Source organism: Pseudorca crassidens, chromosome 12 (assembly GCF_039906515.1).
Source record: "Pseudorca crassidens isolate mPseCra1 chromosome 12, mPseCra1.hap1, whole genome shotgun sequence".
NCBI classification, from domain to species: Eukaryota; Metazoa; Chordata; class Mammalia; order Artiodactyla; family Delphinidae; genus Pseudorca; species Pseudorca crassidens.
Window position 1 is genome coordinate 72,178,799 of NC_090307.1, and position 23,402 is coordinate 72,202,200.

General features: G+C 45.1%; 2 protein-coding genes and 1 long non-coding RNA gene across 5 annotated transcripts in view; 1 reads left to right on the forward strand and 2 right to left on the reverse strand.

Moving 5' to 3' along the window:
* Nucleotides 1-897, reverse strand: part of LOC137203719 (uncharacterized) — a 16,474-nt gene extending 15,577 nt beyond the window's left edge. Inside the window, exon 1 of the long non-coding RNA XR_010933260.1 lies at nt 102-897. This is a non-coding gene — a long non-coding RNA (uncharacterized lncRNA). The remainder of the gene's footprint in view (nt 1-101) is intronic.
* TFIP11 (tuftelin interacting protein 11) overlaps nt 1-1,575 on the forward strand; it is a 22,311-nt gene extending 20,736 nt beyond the window's left edge. For both annotated transcript variants that reach the window (XM_067700398.1, XM_067700399.1), the window contains one exon: nt 1,163-1,575. In XM_067700398.1, the coding sequence (XP_067556499.1) occupies nt 1,163-1,518 (356 nt within the window). In that variant the 3' untranslated portion in view covers nt 1,519-1,575. The remainder of the gene's footprint in view (nt 1-1,162) is intronic.
* Nucleotides 1,561-23,361, reverse strand: SRRD (SRR1 domain containing). 2 transcript variants are annotated; one of them, XM_067700406.1, is made up of 8 exons: nt 23,047-23,361; nt 22,329-22,544; nt 6,680-6,720; nt 4,863-5,122; nt 4,678-4,776; nt 2,836-2,990; nt 2,296-2,341; nt 1,561-1,870 (listed from the first exon to the last, which is right to left on the reverse strand). In XM_067700406.1, exons 2-8 carry the CDS (start codon nt 22,502-22,504, stop codon nt 1,649-1,651), a joined length of 999 nt encoding a protein of 332 aa, XP_067556507.1. In that variant the 5' UTR covers nt 22,505-22,544; nt 23,047-23,361; the 3' UTR covers nt 1,561-1,648. The 2 variants fall into 2 exon arrangements, with proteins under 2 accessions (XP_067556507.1, XP_067556508.1); XM_067700407.1 differs by having other exon boundaries at nt 4,863-5,020; nt 22,329-23,361.
* Nucleotides 23,362-23,402: the final 41 nt, after the last annotated feature.

Genomic DNA, 23,402 nt, shown 5'->3' on the forward strand with positions numbered 1-23,402 from the left:
CTCTTGCCCACAAGACCCATCACATACTTATTTAGCCAGCAGCCACTCCCCCACCTCCTGGGGCTGGGAGGGGCGTTCTTCCTGAATGGGCACTCACTCACTCAAGCTCCACCTGGGCTCTTCGGCATGTCTGCCCGGCCGGCGTTCTGTGGCCACTCCAGTGGAACAGCTCATGGTGTGGAGCTGGGTGACAGCCTAACGCTTAGTAGCTGCTTAACTTCTTTAGCCCATTTTCTTTGCCTGTAAAGCAGTAGTAAGGACCCACTTCCAGGTTTTTATTAAGCACCGAGGGGGACCAAGGTATGTACTGTTCGTGGATGGCACTCAGTAGATGGTGTCTTTGGTGTGTCAGAAGTAGGCAGCTGGTTCGTTTACTACCTATTCCCGAACTACTCAGTTCTAGGCAAGTCCCTCTGCCTGGGAGCCACTCAGCCAGTCCTGTGTGAAGAGTGTGCTCACGTCTCAAAGCAAAGGCCAATGGAGCACCTAGTCTAGCCGTGTTTCACAGAGAAGGTCAAGAGCTCATTCAAGGTCACAGAACTACAGAGTGGCAGCTGGGATTGTAATTTCTATTTCCCGAGGCGAGGCTTTAATTCTTTCTACTTAGCCTATTACATGAAAATAGAGAATTCATAGACACATACTGCATTTAATGAGGCAAATATGGTCCTGTATTATCCCTTCATCTGTGAAGCTGAAACATCTGTGTTTCAGCTCCCCGGATATAAAGTTCTTCCAGGGCTAGGGGCCTGTATGGGTAAGTTAAATATATAACTAGTATAGGCCATGTGTCTTCAGGGTTCTAAAAGCTGCCCTGGGGGAAGTGTGGAGTGAAAACTCTAGCAAGAAGGGAACAGAACAGTGTCTAATGACTGTCAAGGTTTCTGGCCCATAAGAATAACTGTCAAGGTTTCTGGCCCATAAGAATAAATCCCTTGCTGATGCTTCTTTATTATGTGGAATATTTAATAATCTCTGGTTGCAGCCAGCTGGCCACATTTCCCCCAAGGTGCTTGATCGTCTGGTTTATTTAAACCAGTGCTCTGAGGCATGAGGAGGCCTTAGGAGACGGCGCCTGTGGCATACCCAGCCAAGTCGGTGTCTCCATTTTTGCCATGTTGGGACCTGTCCCTCACCCCCCCATCCCCCCTCTATCTGCCAGGTGCCTACATGCAGCCCGGAGCACGGGAGAACATCGCCTACCTCACCCACACGGAGCGGAGGAAGGATTTCCAGTATGAGGCCATGCAGGAACGACGAGAGGCTGAGAACATGGCCCAGAGAGGCATCGGCGTGGCTGCCAGCTCTGTGCCCATGAACTTTAAAGACCTCATTGAGACCAAGGCCGAGGAGCACAACATCGTCTTCATGCCCGTCATCGGGAAGCGACACGAAGGGAAGCAGCTGTACACCTTCGGCCGCATCGTCATCTACATCGATAGGGGCGTGGTGTTCGTGCAGGGGGAGAAGACCTGGGTGCCCACCTCCCTGCAGAGCCTGATTGACATGGCCAAGTAGACCGCAGCACCTGCCACGGACAGACTGGTGAATAAACAAACAGTATTTTAAATAGTATTTTAAATCACAGTTGACGTACTTCCTGCCCTGTCCGAAAGGGGACTCACTGCAGTCCCTCCGTGGCGACACATCACAGCGGGTTCAAGTCAGTGGCTGAAGGGTCTTCTGTCTTGTTCCTGATGATCTCGAGACCCTCACAGTCCTGGTAATCCGGTTCTTCCCGGAAGGCCCAAGTGTCCGTGGAGAGTTGTGTTAGCTTTTGTACAGGAAACCAGTGGACGGAGGTGTCATTAAATACGTCCGTGTACTGTGAAGTCTGAGGGAATGCCAGCTCCTCCCGTCCTTTCAAAATCTGAGCAGGAAAATTCGAAAGTAAAACAAAACCTTGAGAGTCCCAGTAAGGCCCACCCTCCTGGGTTAGAGTCCCGTTTTACTATTCACCCCCACCCACCCCCACCTCCCTTTTTTTAAAAAATAAGGAGTAAGGTATTTTAAGTGCTTTGTGCAATGAGTTGGAAGCCCCAAGGGCAGTGCCTACTGCAGACCAGATACTAAGAATAGAGGAAATAATTAAGAAAAAAATGAAGCGATGCACTAAAACGTCCTAGCTTTCTGGAACACAGACCCCTCGCGAGAGCTGACGGTGCTGTAACCTCGCTGTGCCTTCTTCGGTTAGCCCCGCGGGAGCTCCCGCTGCTACAGGTGAAGGCAGAATTCTCCAGGGTAATGGAGAGGTATGTATGATGTCCCACCCCAGCCCCTTCACTCAGCACATACCTTTGCAACATACGGATAATGTTTCTGCAGAATCCTTGTCAACAACCTAGAACAAAAATTTAAAAATCTGATTAGGTGGTTTGAGAGTGGTTTCATTCAACTTAAGACACAGAAGGGCAAGGTGACTGAAATAGATCAAAAAATCTTTTAAAAATGTGGGATGCAGAGTAGGTTAAATATTTAGTAGAAGGTGTGAACGCCCCAGTCACTGCCCATTTCATCAGGGAAAAATGACAGCAGACACCGAGGCATCGTGAAGCAGGAGGAGGATGTTATGCAGCTGTAAGAAGAGAAATCAAATGTTTTCTCCCCCATTTAAAAAAGCCGTTTCTGCCTGTCCTAAGGGAAGGGAGGAATTATTGGCAGAAAGACTCCTTAACTTGCTTCCCAGCTTGGCTCAGGGCTGACGTCTCCCAGCTCCAACCCCCTGTCCAGGTTCCCATGGAAAAGCCTTTCCAAGTGTGAAATGTTTCCTGCTTGCAGGTCTGAGGAATGGGTTCACCTCAGGGCCTGGTGGCACCTCGGCGTTCCCAGGCTTACCTCTCCTCGAGTCCTCTGAAACTGTTCCCAACGATGACCATCTTGGAAAGGGCATCTATGGACCAGTTCCTCCATAGAAGGTTGTTGTAGAGCGCTGTCCCACAGTGGAGCATGTAAAAGACGGTGGGCTCGCCGTACACACTCCGTTTTCCTTCCTGGGGTACAACGTGCACAGGTGTAAACACACTTTTTACAACAAGGTGAGGGAGAGGGATGGGCAGAGTGATAATGAGCTGTGAGTTCTCACCACCGAAAAATGAATGTAATTCTGTGTGGTGCTGAAGGATGTGTTAGCTCGCTTGCAATCATCTTACAAAAAAATGCATCAAATCAACTAGTGCACGTTCAACTTACACGTTACATGTCACCACAGGTCAGTATAGCTGGACAAATGATGAGCTGAGGGGAAGGCGAACTGAAGCATCAAATGGAAACAAACTACTACATTCTCTTGTGGAACAGTTACATAAGTAGTGCATGTGAAATCTATAGGTTATACGGGACTACAAGTCAAGAAGTCATGAAGTCCAGAAAGAACTCGCGTTTACTTAACAAATGTGTCCCATGAACGCAGAAGGCTCTGGACTAATGAAAGGGCAGCTTGGGTCTGTGACAGCAGGGCAGGAGGGACAGCAGAGGTCACTGTCCCTCAGGTACTTGTGTTTTCCTGAGTCACTTTCTGCAGATCCCTATCGTAACTCAGTCCTTTTCAAACGTGCCCTGGGGGTCCAGTCACGGCCTCTGAAGAACCTCTGCTCTATGCCATCTCTGCCACCTCTCCGGTGGGAACAAGCCCCCCGGCCCTTGCTGTCTGGCGCCGGCGACCCTAGGCCTCTCTTCTCTCCCTGCAGCTTCCCCGGCCCATGACACACTGGCCGTGGTTCCTGAGCAGCGGCTCCGCCCAGGCTGCCTGCAGTCCTGGCTCTCAGCAAACTCCTGGGAGACCTTCAAATCCCAGCTCAGACCCAGGAAGCCTTCCTGGACCCCCGGAAGAGCACAGGTGTCCTCCGTCTCAGTTCCCAGGCGTGGCTTTGCTCGCTGTCCACTCGTCATGCGCCTGTTCACAGCCACGTGCCCTGCAGTGGCGGAGAGCAGCGCCCACCGCCCTCGGGCTCCCCAGAGCTCCCTGCCTCGCACAGAGCAGGCACTCAGAGCTCGGGATGACCTGAGCTGAACCTCAGTGTTTTAGGACCCCGCCAACATCAGAGACTGACTCTCCTCTCAGCTGGGCCTAATTTTCATGTTTCATAATAAGCAATGAGATGGCGGTTTCAGAACCGAGAGGAACAAAATGATGATTCTGTGATCCCCAAGACAATGCCTGACTAAATGTAGGGGTACCTGCGTGGAGTCGCTCCAGCCCTTGGCTTGTGCAATGATGTTTTTTCCAGAGGTCTCAGAAATCTGAATCCCAGCCTTTTTAGGGGGTGCAGGGTAGGCCAAGGACTTAGCCGTAACTCTCAGCCAGGTGCTATGCGTGTGACTGGTCTACGGCCTCCCTCCCCCAGGACAGGGCACGTTCCAACCGGAAGGACCTCGTTTGAGGTGCGGAGACTGTGCCCTCTATTCTCCTGCAGCAACAGTAAATACCAGCTAAGCATAAAATTGGGACACAGTTCTTAACGAGAATTTTGCAAACCTAACGTGTTTGTGCCATTGTGTGATTTTTTTCTTCTGACAGGCACAACATAGGTCCAAACGGGGTAACAGACCAGCCACACACGGACGCCCTGGGGAGGAGGCACCGCTAGTCACAGAGCCTGGCGTCCCGGGACAGGGCCTGGGGTCAGCTTGGTGAGCAGCTGCCCAGCCCTCCCTGCTCCCCTCTCTTAAACCACGTACCTCGTTCTCACTGAGAACAACCACACCAAGGGTGCTAAGAACCGCAATTTCCAGCTGGCTAAACAGAGGGTCATACACCCAGCAGTGACTTCTGGGGATCTGCAGAGGGCAAATGAGTGGCTTAGTCAACATCTGTGTGCACAAGACCAAGGAAGGAGACAATAAAGAAGGATACCAAAATTTACCTGGCACTCTTCCAGAAAGAGAAGCAAAAATGCGAGCTGGTTTCTAGCTATGATGCAGGTGGCGAAGTTCCCAACGCCGTAACACACACACTTCAAACGGCAGGATCCTGTGACTGGGGTCTCTTCTGGGACGGAGCCAGGGGCCACATCTGACTCACCTGGTGATGAGTCGAGATGCAGGTTTCCAAGGGCTTCTGAAAGAGGCCCCACAGGGGCCTTCAGCTGTTCCAGATATTTCCTAAGACACCTGTTGATGGTTTCTGAAAGAGCAGGCCCAGTACAGTCAGAGGGCACGCTCTGACCCTGAGAACCAAATCCTCCATGGACCCAGGGAGGAGAAGAGCAGGCTTGAAAAGGCTTCAGCTCCTCAGAGAAAAGGGCTGCTGGCCTCGCTCCCAAACGTGCCCGGGACATGCTGCCACACCCACCCAGAACTGATGGCTGTCCGCTCCCTGGCTGCCCACAGCCCACAGCTGAAAAGAATGTTTCAAGCAAAAATCAGGTTTCATTCACGGGCACGGTTTCCATCTAACGCTCATTGTCAACTCATTCTAATTTAATAAGAGGCAACCAGGTAAATGCAAGTGATGGTCTGAAATACCTACTTTTTTTTACAATAAAAAAGAATAGAGGAGCAGAGCTCTCAGAATGACACTATAAATAACTGGGAATAAGAATATTTAATGTGTAAAAAACTAAAAGAAAAAAAGGTAGGCTGGGGCTTCTAGACAGTAATGAAAAATACTCTGTCTAAAGCCTTTCACAGAGTGGTGAGTTCTCTTGTCTCTCCTCTTATACTGGTACTGAATTTAGCAGAACAAATCTGTACGTAGAACAAAACAAAAAGCAAACAGCCCTATATTCCCATAATAAGATACCAGTTTTGACTTATCAGCAAAGGTACCTTTAAATAAGACCCAGGCTAGGAAAGGTTGCACGAAAAGCTGGCTCTTTTCATCCATGCTGGTCAAAGAATCAGTAAAAGCTTTTTTTGGAAAACAACTTGACAGTGGATATCAAGTTGATCACTTCCACCTCTGGGAATATATACTAAGAAGATTACCCTAAATTTGGTAAAAGCTTTATGCATAAGGGTGCTCATTGAAAATTTATGTATATTGGGAATTCCCTGGTGGTCCAGTGGTTAAGACTCTGCACTTCCACCGCAGGGGGCAGGGGTTTGATCCCTGGTTGGGGAACTGAGATCCCACATGCTGCATGGTGCAGCTAAAAAAATTCTTTTAATTAAAAACATTTTTAAGTTTTGATTACTGTTTAAAAAAAGAAAAATTATGTACAATAAATTTTAAAAAAACAACAAAAAAGGAAACTAAGTGTCCCTCAATAAAAATTACAACTATGGTATATTCACGTTGTGTATTAATATTTATGTTGCCACAGATTATGTTCAGGAAGAGAGTATAAGCAGGGGGTGGGGTCTACAATGTAAAGTCAAGGGGAAGAGCAGGATAAATATAAATTTCAACAACACTGATAATGACAACTAACAGTTACTGCCTCCTGTGCAGCAGGCACACACTGTCGTAAGCACTTTACTGAATGCCTCATTTAATATTCAAAATTACACTACAGGATATGCACATTTTCATGTCCATTCCACAGATAAAGAAACTGAGGACCAGAGTTAAGTGCCAAAAGACACACAGTTGTAAGGGGGAAGTCAGAATTAGAACCCAGCATGCACACCACTCTGTGAAGCAAAACATCATCCAATGAGAGCTGGATTCCTTGCTTTGCCCACATCCAGGCCCTCCTCCCACCCTGACCGCCTCCAGCCTGAGCCAGATGGTACCCACCTAGTGCTGAACTCCAGAAATCAGAGATAAGCAGGTCCTCCCTGTTGAGAAAAAATGGCGTGGTCATCTCTCATCCCTTTCAGGGCTGCCCTAACAGGGACCTTCCTCTTGGCTGGGATGTGAGGATGGTGGAGCACCCTCAGACACAGAGTCCACCTGTGAGACTGAAGGAGGGTACCAGGTGAATATGGCCAGAGCAGAGCTGCTGGGGCTCAGAGATGGCAGGAGAGAGGGCTTCCTGGAGGAGGCCCCCGACCCCTGGGGACATGTTGGGCTGGGTCTTGGCACACAGGTGCAGCTCCACAATTGGTGGTTAGATGCAGAGAGTTAGCCTCTCTGAACTTTAGTTTCCTCACCTCTAAAATAGGGATAAGAACCGTACCCATCACAAAGGGTTACGGTAGGAGTGAAATGGGTTAACACTCAACACAGTGCCTCGTACAGAGCAGGTACCCAATAAATGGCCTTTGTTATTACAAATAATTCCAAGGTGAAAGTAAAAGAAGGGACAAAACCAAGTGTCTAGGCTTTCTTTAAAGTCAACTGTTTTCCACAAACCAGAGCAAAACACAGTCAATAATTAATTTAAATGAAATGAATGAATTCTCCAATCAAAAGACATAGAATTGGTAAATGGACTAAAACACAGGACCCATACCTACAAGAGAATCATTTCTGACATAAGGACACACAGACTGAAAATGAAGGACTAAGAAAAGATATTCCATGCAAACATAAACCAAAAGAAAGCGGGAGAGCTATACTTCTATTAGACAAGATAGACTTTAAAACAGAGACATACCAAAATTTATGGGACGCAGCAAAAGCTATTCTAAGAAGGATGTTCATAGTGATAAGTGGCTTCCTCAAGAAACAAGAAAAGCCTTGGGACTTCCCTGGTGGTGCAGTGATTAAGAATCCGCCTGCCAATGCAGGAGACACGGGTTCGAGCCCTGGTCTGGGAAGATCCCACATGCCACGGAGCAACTAAGCCCGTGTGCCACAACTACTGAGCCTGCGCTCTAGAGCCCACGAGCCACAACTACTGAAGCCCGCGCACCTAGAGCCTGTGCTCTGCAACAAGAGAAGCCACCACAATGAGAAGCCTGCGCCCCGCAACAAAGAGTAGCCCCCCCTCACTGCAACTAGAGGAAGCCCGCGTGCAGCAGCTAAGACCTAATGCAGCCAAAAATTAAATGAATAAATAAATACATTTATAAAAAAAAAAAAAGAATCCGCTTGCCAATGCAGGGGATACGGGTTCAAGCCCTTGTCCGGGAAGATCCCACGTGCCGCGGAGCAACTAAGCCTGTGTGCCACAACTACTGAGCCCATGTGCCACAACTACTGAGCCCATGCGACACAACTACTGAAGCCCACATGCATAGAGCCCGTGCTTTGCAGCAAGAGAAGCCACCGCAATGAGAAGCCTGCACACCACAACGAAGAGTAGCCCCCGCTGTCTGCAACTAGAGAAAGCCCGCGCGCAGCAACAAAGACCCAGTTCAGCCAAAAATAAATAAATGAAATAAATTTATATTAAAAAAAAGATCAGAGCAGAAATGAAGGAAATAAAGACTAAAAAGACAATAGAGAAGATCAATAAAACTAAGAGCTGGTTTTTTTTTTTTTTTGCGGTACGTGGGCCTCTCACTGTTGTGGCCTCTCCTGTTGCGGAGCACAGGCTCAGTGGCCATGGCTCACGGGCCTAGCCGCTCCACAGCATGTGGGATCTTCCCGGACCGGGGCACGAACCCGTGTCCCCTGCATCAGCAGGTGGACCCTCAACCACTGCGCCACCAGGGAAGCCCAAGAGCTGGTTCTTTGAAAAGATAAAAATTGACATACCGTTAGCTAGACTCACCAAGAAAAAAAAAAACAGGGCTGGTCCAGGAAGATCGTGAAAGAGGAGACATAACAACTGATACCATAGAAATGAAAGAGAAGACATATAACAACTGATACCATAGAAATATAAAAGATCATAAAGACCACTCGGAACAATTACATGCCAACAAACTGGACGACCCAGAAGAAATGGATAAATTCCTAGAAATATATAACCTTCCAAGACTGAATCATGAAAAAATAGAAAACCTGAACAGACTGATTACTAGTAAGGAGGTTGAATCAGTAATCAAAAAACTCCCGGGCTTCCCTGGTGGCGCAGTGGTTGAGAGTCCACCTGCCGATGCAGGGGACACGGGTTTGTGCCCCGGTCCGGGAGGATCCCACATGCCGTGGAGCGACTGGGCCCGTGGGCCGTGGCCGCTGGCCCTGCACATCCGGAGCCTGTGCTCCGCAACGGGAGAGGCCACAGCAGTGAGAGGCCCACGTACCGCAAAAAAAAAAACAACAACAAAAAACTCCCAACAGGGCTTCCCTGGTGACGCAGTGGTTAAGAGTCTGCCGGCCGATGCAGGGGACATGGGTTCATGCCCCGGTCCGGGAAGATCCCACATGCCGCGGAGCGGCTGGGCCCGTGAGCCATGGTCGCTGAGCCTGCACGTCCGGAGCCTGTGCTCTGCAACAGGAGAGGCCACAACAGTGAGAGAGACCTGCGTACCGCTAAAAAAAAAAAAAAAAACTCCCAACAAACAAAAGTCCAGGACCAAATAGCTTCACTGGTGAATTCTACCAAATATTCAAAGAAGAATTAATACTGATCTTTCTCAAACTCTTCCAAAAATAGAGGAGGAGGGAACACTTCCAAACTCATTTTATAAGGCTAGCATAACCCTAGCAAAACCAGACAAGGATGCCATAAGGAAAGGAAATTACAGGCCAATACTCCTGACGAACATAGATACAAAAATGCTCATCAAAAATATTAGCAAACCAGGGACTTCCCTGGTGGTCCAGTGATAGAGAATCCGCCTTACAATGCAGGGGACTCATTCCCTGGTCAAGGAACTAAGATCCCACGTGCCGTGGTGCAACTGGGCCCGTGCGCCACAACTACTGAACTGGCACACCTCAACTAGAGCCCGCGTGCTGCAAACTACAGAGCCCCTGTGCTTTGGAGCCCGCGAGCCACAACTAGAGAGACAAAACCCACACACAACGAAGGGCCTGCACACCACAACGAAAGGTCTTGCGTGCCTTAACGAAGATCCTGTGTGCCGCAACTAAGACCCGATGCAGCCAAAAAATAAATTAATAAATCTTTTTAAAAAATTAGCAAACCGAATTCAAAAATACATTAAAAGGATCATACACCATGATTAAGTGGGATCTAATATTCCAGGGATGCAAGGTTGGCTCAACATCTGCATATCAGTCAACGTAATACATCACATTAACAAAATAAAGGATAAAAATCACATGATCTTATCAATAGGTGCAGAAAAAGCATTTGACAAAATTCAACCTCCATTTGTGATAAACACTCTGAACAGAGCAGGTATAGAGGGAACATAACATAATAAAGGCTATATACATATGGCTTTTTCACTGGAGAGCAAGCCTTTGTTATGAAGAATGCTCTGGATGTATTTTAAATGGTTAGTTTTCCCCTCCCTCTGCCAGAGGCACCGGGTGATTTTTCTTGGCTCTTCACTGTAAGACCCTGGTTGGGTTCCTGCAGGTAAAGCCCAGGAAAGTTTGGGGGTGCCCCTAGGACTGCAGCCCCCAGAAGGCTCTCAGAGACTCTCACACTAGTCCTCACTCAGCTTCCAGGAATTCATCAAAATGATCATTTAAGTGTCCTCACCAGTTTAGGGCTCTAGTGGCTTCTGCTTCAGAAGTATGACACGGTGGGATGGCTTTCCCAATCAACAGGAGGACACTGATAGCTGTTCAGAATTTGTGAAGTCCGATGCTTGCTCAATGGCAGCTTTGCTTCCTCTGAATCCTAAAAATGGCCTTGCCCTTCAAGAGAAACTAAATCTTTCAAAGCTGCATTGATTGCCCTTTATCTCCTTGTGTTTGCAGTCCTTGTACCTATCATCAGAACAGTGGCAGGAGATGAGTAAGCTAAAGGAGCATGTGTATAATGCATAGCAGAGATTATGTCTCTGGGGGAAAAAAGTGCATTTGGAACAGGAAATAAAAGGAGAAATGAAACTACTGAATAATATCACTAATGATTTCAGGCTAAAAGATTGGGAACATTCTCAGACATTGAAAAATATCACTTTAATTCAAGGTCCTCCTGGACCCTCAGGTGAAAAAGGAGAGAGAGGTCCCACTAGAGGTGGTGGTCCACGAGGCATTCCAGGTCCAATAGGTCCACCAGGTCCTAACGGTGACTGGAGACCAACTGGCTTTCCTGGAAGTTAAGGATTCCCAGGACCAATGGGGAAGACAGGGAGGCCAGTGCCCTTTTAAGATCAGGTGGGTTGGCAACTACTGAAGCCCGCGTGCCTAGAGCCCGTGCTCCACAACAAGAGAAGCCACTGCAATGAGAAGCCCGCGCACCGCAACGAAGAGTAGCCCCCGCTCGCCGCAACTAGGGAAAGCCCGCACGCAGCAATGAAGACCAAACACAGTACACACACACAAAAAATACATCTACGTGAGGAATAATTCTCACAGAATATCTACTGAACGCTGGCAGAAGACCTCAGACTGCTAAAAGAGCAAGAAAATCTCCATGTAACCAGGTAGGACGAAAGGAAAAAAAAAGAAAGTGAGAAAGGAATCAGGACAGAACCTGTGCCCCTGGAAAGGAGCTGTGAATGAGGAAAGGTTTCTACACCCTGGGAAGCCCCCTCACCGGTCGGGAGATTGGCCAGGACAGACAGAGAGCTTCAGAGCCTTGGGGAGAACACAGCAGCTGGTTTGTGGCAGACAGAGGACTTCACAGACGGTCAGTGCCGTTGCCCTGCACTCCCCAGCCCGAGATGTGCATCCGCCGGCACAGGCAAGGGCTGGGTGCTGGAACCTGGGCTTCAATCAGACCCTGAGAGAGGGCTGGGCGTGGCTGTGTGGAAAAAAGCTTGGGGCGGGGGCGTGAGGGGCTGGAATCTGTGTGACCACAACTGAGGGTGTATGCAGAGGAAGCCCAGACCCCCTTAGAGGCCAGGTGACGTTGTTTGGGGGGTGTGACAGGGGAGGGGCGGGACCCACCACTGTAGCCTTTTTCCCTGTGTGCACGTTCGCAGAGGGCAGGACACTGCATGGGTTCCAGGGGCAGTCGTGTGCTGCCGCTGCCACCCACCCAGATGCCAGGAGCGGTTGAGAGCCACCTCCGCTCCCACTGTGTGCTCGGGGGGTGCGCCTAAGCCAACACTGCCACCAAGAACCCCAGGACTGGGCATCAGCCACCACACACCTGCACACCCCTATCAAGGGGACAATGCCCAGCACACGCTGAAGAGAGAGGCGACAAGCATCCACACTAAAAGCAACGCTTGCACCAAATACATTAACACCCACAAGCTACACAGGGACGCCTCCACATACAAATAGCCCTCCGAGACCACAGCAGACGACTGCTTCTCCTAAACTTCCAGAGTAAGAGAAATGTAAGTAAAATGAAGAAGCAGAGGAACAGCTCCCAGTTAAAAGACCAAGAGAATTCCCCCAAAAGAACAATGAAACAGACCTCTTCAGTCTAACAGATACCTATTTCAAAAATGAGATAATGAAAATACTGAAGGAATTAAGAAAGGCTATTGACAGAAATGTAGAGTACTGTAAAACTATAAAGAGGAACCAAGAAAAATGAGAAAACTCATTTACAGATAAGAAAGCTGACCGAAAGGCAATGAACAGCAGAACGAATAATGCAGAAGAACGAATAAGTGACCTTGAAGACAGAATAATGGAAATCACCCAATCAGCACAACAGACAGAAAGCCAAATGAAAAAAAAAATGAAAGCAACATAAGAGACCTACAGGATAATATACAGCATGCGTAACAGGGATTCCAGAAGGGGAAGAAAGAGACAAGGGGATTGAAAATGAATTCAAAGAAATTACGGCTGAAAACTTCCCAAACCTAAAGAAGGAAACAAGGGCTTCCCTGGTGGCGCAGTGGGTAAGAATCCGCCTGCCAATGCAGGGGACACAGGTTCAAGCCCTGGTCCAGGAAGATCCCACATGCCGTGGAGCAGCTAAGCCCACGCACCACAACTACTGAGCCTGCGCTCTAGAGCCTGCAAGCCACAGCTGCTGAGCCCACGTGCCATGACTACTAAGCCTGTGCCTAGAGCCCGTGCTCTGCAACAAGAGAAGCCGTGACAATGAGAAGCCCGTGCACCACAACTAGAGAAAGCCCACCCACACGCAGCAACGAAGACCCAACACAGCCAAAAATAAATAAATTAAATAAATAAATTTTAAAAAAACAAAGAAGGAAACAGATATCCAGGTACAGGAAGCACAGAGGGTCGGTCCCAAACAAGATAAACCCAGACAGACCTACACCAAGACATATAATAAAAATGGAAAAAAGTTAAAGAGAAAGAGAGGATTCTAAAGGCAGCAAGAGAAAAACAAAGAGCTAATTACAAGGGAACACTACTATAAGGCTATCAGTCAATTTCTCTACATAAATGCTGCAGGCCAGAAGGAAGTGGCAAGATATATTCAAAGTCCTGAAAGGGAAAAATCTGCAACCTAGGATACTCCACCCAGCAAGATTATCATTTAGAACAGAAGGAGAGACACAGAATTTCTCAGACAAGCAAAAACTAAAAGAATACAGCAATACTAAACCTATCCTAAAGGAAATATTGAAAGGTCTTCCCTAAATAGAAAAGAAGTAAGAATATACAGGAAAGAAAAAAATCACAATGGGAAAGTAAATCACTTAAATAAGCCAGTACACAGATTAAAAAAAAAATCAAAAAATTTCTGTGACAGTGATGATAACCACAGTGAACAGCAAAAGGATGAACGTGAAGATGTAATAGAGGACATCAAAATCATAAAATGCGGGGAAGAAGAGTAAGAAAATGCTGATTTTTTTTCCTTAGAAAGTGTTTGAGCCTATATGAGTACCAGTCTAAGACAAGTAGATATAGGAAGGGGGTAACATACATGAAAAACAGGGTAACCACAAATCACAAACATACAATAGATTCACAAAAACCAAAAAGAAGAGAACATAAACATAATACAAAAGAATATCACCAAGCCATAAAAGGAAAAATGCAAAGGACAAAGAAGAAACATAAAATCAATGGGAAAACAAGGTTTAAAATGGCAATAAATACATATCTATCAATAATTATGTTAAATGTCAATGGACTAAATGCTCCAATCAAAAGACAGAGTGGCAGACTGGATTTTTTAAAAAAAGAGACTATAATATGCTGCCTACAAGAGAGACCCACTTCAGGGCAAAGGACACACACAGGTTGAAAAGCAGAGGTTGCAATACTCATATCAGACAAAACAGACTTTAAAACAAAGGCCATAAAGAAAGATAAAGAAGGACACTATATAATGATAAAAGAATCAATACAAGAAAAGGATTTTAAACTCATCAACATATATGCACCTAACATAGGCGCACCCAAATACATAAAACAAATACTAACAGACATAAAGGGAGAAACTGACAGTAATACGATAATAGTAGGAGACTTTAACACCTCACTCACATCAATGGACAGATCTTCTACACAGAAAATCAAGGCAACAGAGATCCTAAACATAGAAAATGTTAGACTTAATTGATATTTTTAGGACATTACATCCAAAAAAACCCCAGAATACACATTCTTTTCAATTGCACATGGAACATTCTCTAGGATTCACCACATACTAGGGCACAAAACAAGCCTCAACAAATTTAACGGTGCAGAAATTATGTCAAGCATCTTTTCTGACCACAAAAGCATGAAACTGGAAATTAACCAAGAAAAAGAAATGAGAATAAAATGATTACATGGAGACGAAACAACGTACTACTAAAAAACCAAGAGGTCGATGATGAAATCAAAGAAGAAATTTAAAAATACCTTGAGACAAATGAAAATGAAAACACAACCATACAAAATCTATGTGATGCAGCAAAAGCAGTTCTTAGAGGGAAGTTCATAGAGATATAGGCCTTCCTCAAAAAACAAGAAAAATCTCAAATAAACAACCTAAAAGAATTATAAAAAGAACAAACAAAACCTAAAATCAGCAGAAAGAAGGAAATAATAAAGATCAGAGAGGAAATAAATAAAATAGAGATTAGAAAAACTCAGTAAAACCAAGAACTGGTTCTTTGAAAGGATAAACAAGACTAACAAACCTCTGGCCAGGCTCAACAAGAAGAAAAGAGAGAGAACACAAATCAACAAAATAAGAAATGAAAAACAAGACATAACAACTGATATGGCAGAAATACAAAAAACCATAAGGGAATACTATGAACAATTATATGCCGACAAATTCGACAACCTAAAGAAATGGATAAGTTTCCAGAAACATAGAGCCCACCAGAACTGAATCAAGAAGAAATAGATAATTTGAACAGACTGATCACTAGATGTGAAATAGAATCTGTAATTTTAAAACTCCCTACAAACAAAATCCAGGACCACATGGCTTCACAGGTGAATTCTACCAAACATACAAAGAAGAACTTATACCAATCCTTCTCAAACTCTTCCAAAAAAAATGAAGAGGAGGGAAAACTCCCAAAGACATTTGATGAAGCCACCATCACTCTGATACCAAAACCAGACAAAGACACCACCAAAAAAAGAAAATGACAGACCAATATCTTTGATGAATATAGATGCAAAAATTCTCAACAAAATATTAGCAAACTGAATCCAACAACACATAAAAAAGATGGGCTTCACTGGTGGCACAGTGGTTAAGAATCCGCCTGCCAAGGCAGGGGACATGGGTTCAAGCCCTGGTCTGGGAAGATCCCACATGCTGCAGAGCAACTAAGCCTGTGTGCCACAACTACTGAGCCTGTGCTTTAGAGCCTTCAAGCCACAACTACTGAGCCCACGAGCCACAACTACTGAAGCCCGCATGCCGAGAGCCCGTGCTCTGCAACAAGAGAAGCCACCGCAATGAGAAGCCCACGCACTGCAACGAAGAGTAGCTCCTGCTCGCCGCAACTAAAGAAAGCCCGCACGCAGCAACAAAAACCCAACACAGCCAATAAATAAATAAATAAACAAATAAATAAAATTAGTTAATTAAAAAAAAAGATCATACACCACAACCAAGTGAGGTTCATCCCAAGTTCACGAGGATGGTTCAACATATGCAAATCAATCAATGTGATAACCACATAAACAAAAAGAAAAGATAAAAACCACATGATCATCTCAATAAACACAGAAAAAGCATTTGACAAAATTCAATATCCATTCATGAAAAAAACTCTTACTAAAAGTGGGTATGTATAGAGGGAACACATCTCAATATAATAAAAGCTAGTTATGACAAACCCCCAGCCAATATAATATTAAATGGTGAAAAGCTGAAAGTCTTCCAGCTAAAATCTGGAAGAAGACAAGGATGCCCACTCTCACCTCTTCTATTTAACACAGTATTGGAAGTCCTGGTCACAGGAATCAGACATGAAAAAGAAATAAAAGGTATCCAAATTGGAAAAGAAGAGGTAAAATTGTCATTATATGCAGATGATATGACACTATATATAGAAAACCCTAAAGACTCCATAGAAAAACTACGAGACCTGATAAACGAATTCAACAAGGTAGCAGGATACGTGATTAACATACAGAAATTGGCTGCATCTCTTTACACCAACAATGAAATTCAGAAAGGGAATGAAAAAAAAAAACACCTTTTAAAATCACACCCCCAGAAATAAAATACTTAGGAATAAACCTGACCAAGGAGGTAAAAGACTTATACGCTAAGAACAATAAAACATTAATAAAGGAAACTGAAGATGACTCAAAGAAATGGAAAGATATCCCATGCTCTTGGATTGGAAGAATACTGCTAAAATGGCCATACTACCCAAAGCAATCTATAGATTTAATGCATCCCTATCAAATTACCCATGATATTTTTTCACAGAACTAGGGCAAATAATCCTGAAATTCATATGGAACCATAAAAGACCCAGAATTGCCACAGCAATCCTGAAGAAAAAGAACAAAGCAGAAGGCATAACCTTCCCAGAGTTCAGACAATACTGCAAAGTTACAGTAATCAAAACAGACCTATGGATCAATGGACCAGAATAGAGAACCCAGAAATAAACCCACATACCTACAGGCAACTAATATTCGACAAAGGAGGCAACAATATACAATGGGAAAAGGCAGTCTCTTCAGCAAATGGTGTTGGGCAAGTTGGACAGCCGCATGTAAATCAATGTAGTTAGAACACACCTTCTCACCATAAACAAAAATAAACTCAAAATGGCTTAAAGACTTAAATATAAGACATGACACCATAAAACTCCTAGAAAATATCACAGGCAAAACATTCTCTGACATAAATTGTACCAATGTTTTCTTAGGTCAGTCTGCCAAGACAACAGAAACAAAAGCAAAAATAAACAAATGGGACCTAATCAAACTTATAAGCTTTTGCACAGCAAAGGAGACAATAAACAAAATGAAAATACAACCTACAGAATGGGAGAAAATATTTGCAAATGATGCAACCAACAAGGTCTTAATTTCCAAAATATATAAGCAGCTCATACAACTCAACAACAAAAAACCAAACAACCCAATCAAAAAATGGGCAGAAGACCTAAATAGACATTTCTCCAAAGAAGAAATACAGATGGCCAACAGGCACATGAAAAGATGCTCATCATTGCTAATTATTAGAGAAATGCAAATCAAAACTACAATGAGGTACCACTTCACAGCGGTCAGAATGGCCATCATTAAAAAGTCTACAAATAATAAATGCTGGAGAGGATGTGGAGAAAAGGCAACCCTCCTACACTGTGGGTGTGTTGGTGGTAAGCTGGTGCAGCCACTGTGGAAAACAGTATGGAGGTTCCTCAGAAAACTTAAAATATAATTACCATATGATCCAGCAATCCCACCCCTGGGCATATATCCGGACAAAACTCTAATTCAAAAAGATACATGTGGGGGCTTCCCCGGTGGCGCAGTGGTTAAGAGTGTGCCTGCCAATGCAGGGGACAAGGGTTCAAGCCCTGGTCCGGGAAGATCCCACATGCCATGGAGCAACTAAGCCCATGCACCACAACTACTGAGCCTGCGCATCACAACTACTGAAGCCTGCATGCCTAGAGCCCGTGCTCTGCAACAAGAGAAGCCACCACAATGAGAAGCCCGTGAACTGCAATGAAGAGTGGCCCCTGCTCTCCACAACCAGAGAAAAGCCCGTGTGCAGCAACGAAGACCCAACACAGCCAAAAATAAAATACATAAATTTACAAAAAACAAAACCAAAAAGATACATGCACCCCTATCTTCATAGCAGCACTGTGTACAATAGCCAAGACCTGGAAACAACCTAAATGTCCATCGACAGATGAATGGATAAAGAAGATGTGGTGCGTATATACAATGGAATACTCCTCAGCCATAAAAAAGAATGAAATAATGCCATTTGCAGCAACATGGATGCAACTAGAGATTATCATACTAAGTGGAGCAAGTCAGAAAGAGAAAGACAAATACCATATGATATCACTTATATGTGGAATCTAAAATATGACACAAATGAACCTACCTATAAAACAGAAACAGACGTATGGACATAGAGAACAGACTGGTGGTTGCCAAGGGGACGAGGGTTGGGAGAGGGCTGGAGTGGGAGGTTGGGGTTAGCAGATGTAAGCTTTTATATATAGAATGGATAAACACCAAGTTCCTACTGTATAGCACAGGGAACTATATTCAATATCTTATGATAAACCATAATGGAAAAGAATATTAAAAAAAAGAATGTGTATATATGTATAACTGAATCACTTTGCTGTACAACAGAAACTAATACAACATTGTAAATCAACTATACTTCAATAAAAAATATTTATCAGAAAAAAAAAGAAAACAATCTCATGTACAATTGCATCAAAAAGAATAAAGTACCTAAGAATACATTTAGCTAAGGAGGTTAAAGACCTGTATACTGAAAATTACATGACATTAAGAAACTGAAGACGACACAAATAAATGGAAAGCTATCCCTGCTCAGGGATTGGAATTAATATTGTTAAAATGTCCATACTACCCAAAGCAATTTACAGATTCAGTGCAATCCCTATCAAAATTCCAATGGCATTTTTAATGAAATAGGACAATCCTAAAATTTGTATGGAACCACAAAAGACCTCAAATAGCCAAAGTAATCCTGAGAAAGAAGAACAAAGCTGGAGGCATCATATTCTCTAATTTTAAACTCTATTACAAAGCTATATTAATTAAAACAGTATGGTTCTGGCTTAAAAACAGACACACAGATCAATGGAACAGAATGGAGAGCAGAGATAAAAACCCATGCATCTATGGTCAATTAATTTATGACAAAGGAGCCAAGAATATACAAAGGAAAAGACAGTCTCTTTAATAAATAGCGTTTGGAAAAATCAACAGCCACATACAAAAAATGAGTAAAATTAGACCACTATCTTACACCATACACAAAACTTAACTCAAAATGGATTTAAGACTTAAATATAAGACCTGAAACCATAAAACTCTTAGAAGAAAACACAGGCAGTAAACTCCTTGACATAGATATTGGCGATGATTTTTAATTTTTATTTTATTTTTTTGGCAATGATTTTTAAAAATCTGACACCAAAAGTAAAAGCAACAAAAGCAAGAATAAACAAGTGGAACCACATCAAACTAAAAAGCTTCTGCACAGCAAATGTAATCATTGACAAAATGGAAAGGTAACGTACTGAATGGGAGAAAATATTTGCAAATCATATACCTGATAAGGGGTTAATATCCAAAACATAAAGAATTCACACAACTCAATACCAAAAAAACCCCAAACAATCCAATTAAAATATGGGCAGAAGATCTGAATACACATTTTTCTAAAGAAGACATATAGATTGCCAACAGGTTCATGAAAAGATGCTCAACATAATTAATCAGTAGGGAAGTGCAAATCAAAACCACCATGAGTTACCACCTCATACCTGTTAGAACGGCTATATCAAAAAGACAAGAAATAGTAAGTGTTGGTGAGGATGTGGAGGAAAGGGGAACCCTGGTGCCCCACTGGTGGAAATGGCAATTGGTGCAGCTACTATGGAGAACAGTACGAGGTTCCTCACAAAGTTAAAAACAGAACTACCATTTGAGCCAGCAATTCCACTTCTGGGTATTTATCCAAAGAAAATGAAAACACTGACTTGAAAATATACATGCACCCCCATGTTCACTGCAGCACTATTTATAATAGCCAAGATGTGGAAACAACCTTTGTGTTCATCATGGATAAAGAAACCATGATATATATATATATATATATATATATATATATATATATATATATGTATATCACACACATACTATACTTATATATATGTAGTGGAATACTATTCATCCATAAAAGAATGAAATCTTGCCATTTGTGACAACATGGATGGACCCTGAGGGCATTATGCTAGGTGAAATAAGTCAGAGAAAGGCAAATACTGTATCCCACTTATATGAGGAATATAACAAACACACATGAAGCTCACAGATACAAAGAATAGACTGGTGGTTGCTAAGAGTGGGCGGGAGGGGGGTGGCGCTGTGAAACAAGTGAAGGGGTCCCAAGGTACAAACTTCTAGTTATAAAATAAATCAGTCATGGGGCTGTAATGTACAGCACCGCGACTTCAGTTAAAAATACTGTATGGTGTACTTGAAAGTTGCTAAGACAGATCTTAAGCTCTCATCACAAAAAAAAAAAAAAAAAAAATTTGAAAGGAAAAACAAACTGAACTTGTTGGATTTGAACCAACAAGCCAGAAGCCAGTGTTCAGGGGACTCAGAGAGGAGACAGAATTGAAGAGGCTGCCCTCAGGTTCTGCCCAGAGGGTAAAGGAGGGCTGTAACGTACAGGGAGTGCTTTGTAAACTGGTGAGTGTGTGCACAGGAGAACAGCGTGTAAAGTGCTGGGCTCTTCTCTACTCAGAGCAATGGGGACTGCACCACACCTGGGGCTACAGGGAGAAGCAGGGAGTTCCAGGGGATACTGAAGAAGCTGAAGAGGAATAACAGTGTCAGGACACCTCTTAAGATATCTCCAAGCCCCGAGGCACACTCATTCTCAATGGCATCACCTGAGAGCCTAGAAAAAGTCACTGATGCTTTTTTTTTCAGGCTCAGTCACCACTGACTCTAGGCCCTAATTCTGGGGGAGGGGAATACACAAAATTAGTCTCATTTCTCTCAGTTGTGAAGATCCTTCAGCTGTTGATCTGAAGAAGCACTAACAAAAGCTGTTATTGATTGAGCCCTTAAAGGACTGAAAATAAAGGCACAATGCTGAATAACAAAAGTAGGTAACATTTATTGAGTGTTTCCTGGGTGTCAGGCACTGTTCTAAGTGCTATTGATGGGGTTCAGGGCAGGCTGCCCCCCAATATGCCACTGTGGCATATTGATTATCTGGAATTATAGTTACTTGAGAAACATTCACGGCAAGAACACTTTGACCCTACTTTGTTCCCCTGAAGGCAGGAAATAAATCTCCCATATGAAAGGATCCTCAAATACCAGGAGAATAGAAGGCATCTTTATCGCCAGAGATAGATGAGTCAAGGCTAAGAACGCTTTATAAACACACTTTGTTACTTCATGAACTTGCTACCCTAAGTCCAAGCCCCTCTGTTTTCTAACAAATAATTGTTTCCTTGTCTGAAAGATAGAAAAGGTGCCTGATTTGGCCACTTTCTTGGGTGCCATGTTATTATGGGACTCCTGTACCTTCCTGATGAAATTTGGTTTTCCCTCCTGTTAACCTGTCTTGTGTCAATTTTCTTATTAGACCAGCCAAAAGAACCTAGAAGGGTAGAGGAAAAACTTTTCCTCCCCAACACTATGTAAGGTACACAGCAAGGCACGGAGCGATGATGGCGGGAGGGGTGGGATAAACCAGAATAACGGAGAGCTTTTAAGCACAGGTTTTGAAGTTACCGAAGACATGGGTTTGAAACCTGGTTCCACACATTACCTATGTTTCTCTGAGACTGGGCGCCCTGCCAGGATCCTAGCATAGCTGAGATGTTCATTCTGACAGTGTGTGTAGAGAGCTCAAGCCAGCGCCAGGCACGGAGCAGCTCCTCAATTAACGCGTGATGATAATTGTGAAGATGACAATCACGTGTGCAGGTTGCGGCCACGGTGTGAGCAAAACCGCTAATAACCAACATTAACATAATATTAATACCAAACACTGGTACTGCGCGTACCACACGCCAGACACTGTTGGGGATGGCAAACCATTGACTAATTCACTGAATCCTCAAAACAAGCCTATATAGGTACTATTTCCACGTCCATCTCACAAATGAGAAAACTGAGGCACAAAGATTACATACCTTGCCCAAGGTCACGCAGCTACAACTGCAATAAGAGAAATGACAAACTTTACTGAGCGCTTACTATGCTCCAGTCTGTAATGAGCTCTTTACCTCCGTTAAATCCTACCATAACCCTTAAAGAGTTTGCAGTTATTCCCACTTTACAGATGGCGAGACTGGGGCTTGGGGAGGTTCCCACGGACGTGAAGATTCGGACCCAGGACCTAGCCCGTACTCACCTGGCTTCCTGGATGCGACGAAGCACGTCTCCGCCGTCCACCTCGGGCTGGGCTCCCGGGTCCCGGGCCGCCGCCGCCACCGCCGCCGCCTCCCTACGCCGCGGACGCAGAGCCGCCGAGCGCCTTCTCCGACGAGACACCGCCTGCCAGGCTTCCAGCGCCGCCGCCGCCGCCATTGGTCTCTGACGTCATCGGCGCGCGCCAGCTCTGCGGGAACTTTAGGGGGCGGTAAGCGCAGGTGGCGCGTAACCCTGGGGCCTCTCCGCCGCGCACGTAGGTATCGGGCGGGAGTCGCTGGGACCTCTGGGTCCCGAGTCCCGAGCCTTGATCCCGTATCCCCGGGCTGCCTGGCTACTCCGGCGGGTGGGCGGCGCCCGGGGGCGCGGGGACACCAAAGGGCGGGACCCCGGCCGAGAGCGCCTTTTGGCGGCCCCTCCGCGCTGTGACGCGGCCCCGATTGATCCCCGCACCTTTGCCCACCAGTCCCAGCCCCCTGGAGCTGAGGCCAGACACTTCCCACTGCTGCCGGCGGTTACCGATCGCTTTCATTAGCGCCCCTTTTCCTGCTCTGCGGACACACTGAGGCCACTTCCTACACCATCACCACCACCCACAGGCCTTTGCCGGCCACGTCTCGACTCCCCCGATCGTTACTGCCACTTCCCAGGCCACAGCCTTCTCTGGCCACATCCCAACACTTGCCCTGTCCCCGACGGACCATTAGCGGCTTCTTCTGGACCTTTCAGAGATAAGCGAGTGGACCTTGGCAGTGTAGGGCCCAGTCCTATGGGAACAAGGGATGGGGGTTTCAGATTGCAGTCCTTGGTTCCACGGGCTTAGATGCCGCCTCCACAGGCACCCGGATATGAATATGACCCTAGGGAGGCCCACCCCAGGGTATCCAGAGCTGAGAAAAGACAGAGGTTTTACAGGCCATCAAAGATTCGGTGGTGTCCTCTCTAGGGACTTCCCTCTACCAGAGGAGCTTAAAAAAACTCTCTTGTGTTCCCAGGAGGATGGCAGATGGTGGGCAAGCTTTCGAAACCATGTCGCTGGGGACATTAAGCTTGGAGA

Excerpts from the sequence above, each read along its gene's own strand:
- SRRD (XM_067700406.1), bottom strand. The coding sequence starts at position 22,504 with ATGGCGGCGGCGGCGGCGCTGGAAGCCTGGCAGGCGGTGTCTCGTCGG. Across the intron at positions 6,721-22,328 it reads CGTCGCATCCAGGAAGCCAG|GGAGGACCTGCTTATCTCTG; the intron begins GTGAGTACGGGC and ends TTTTCTCAACAG. Across the intron at positions 5,123-6,679 it reads TTTCTGGAGTTCAGCACTAG|AAACCATCAACAGGTGTCTT; the intron begins GTGGGTACCATC and ends CTGCTCTTTCAG.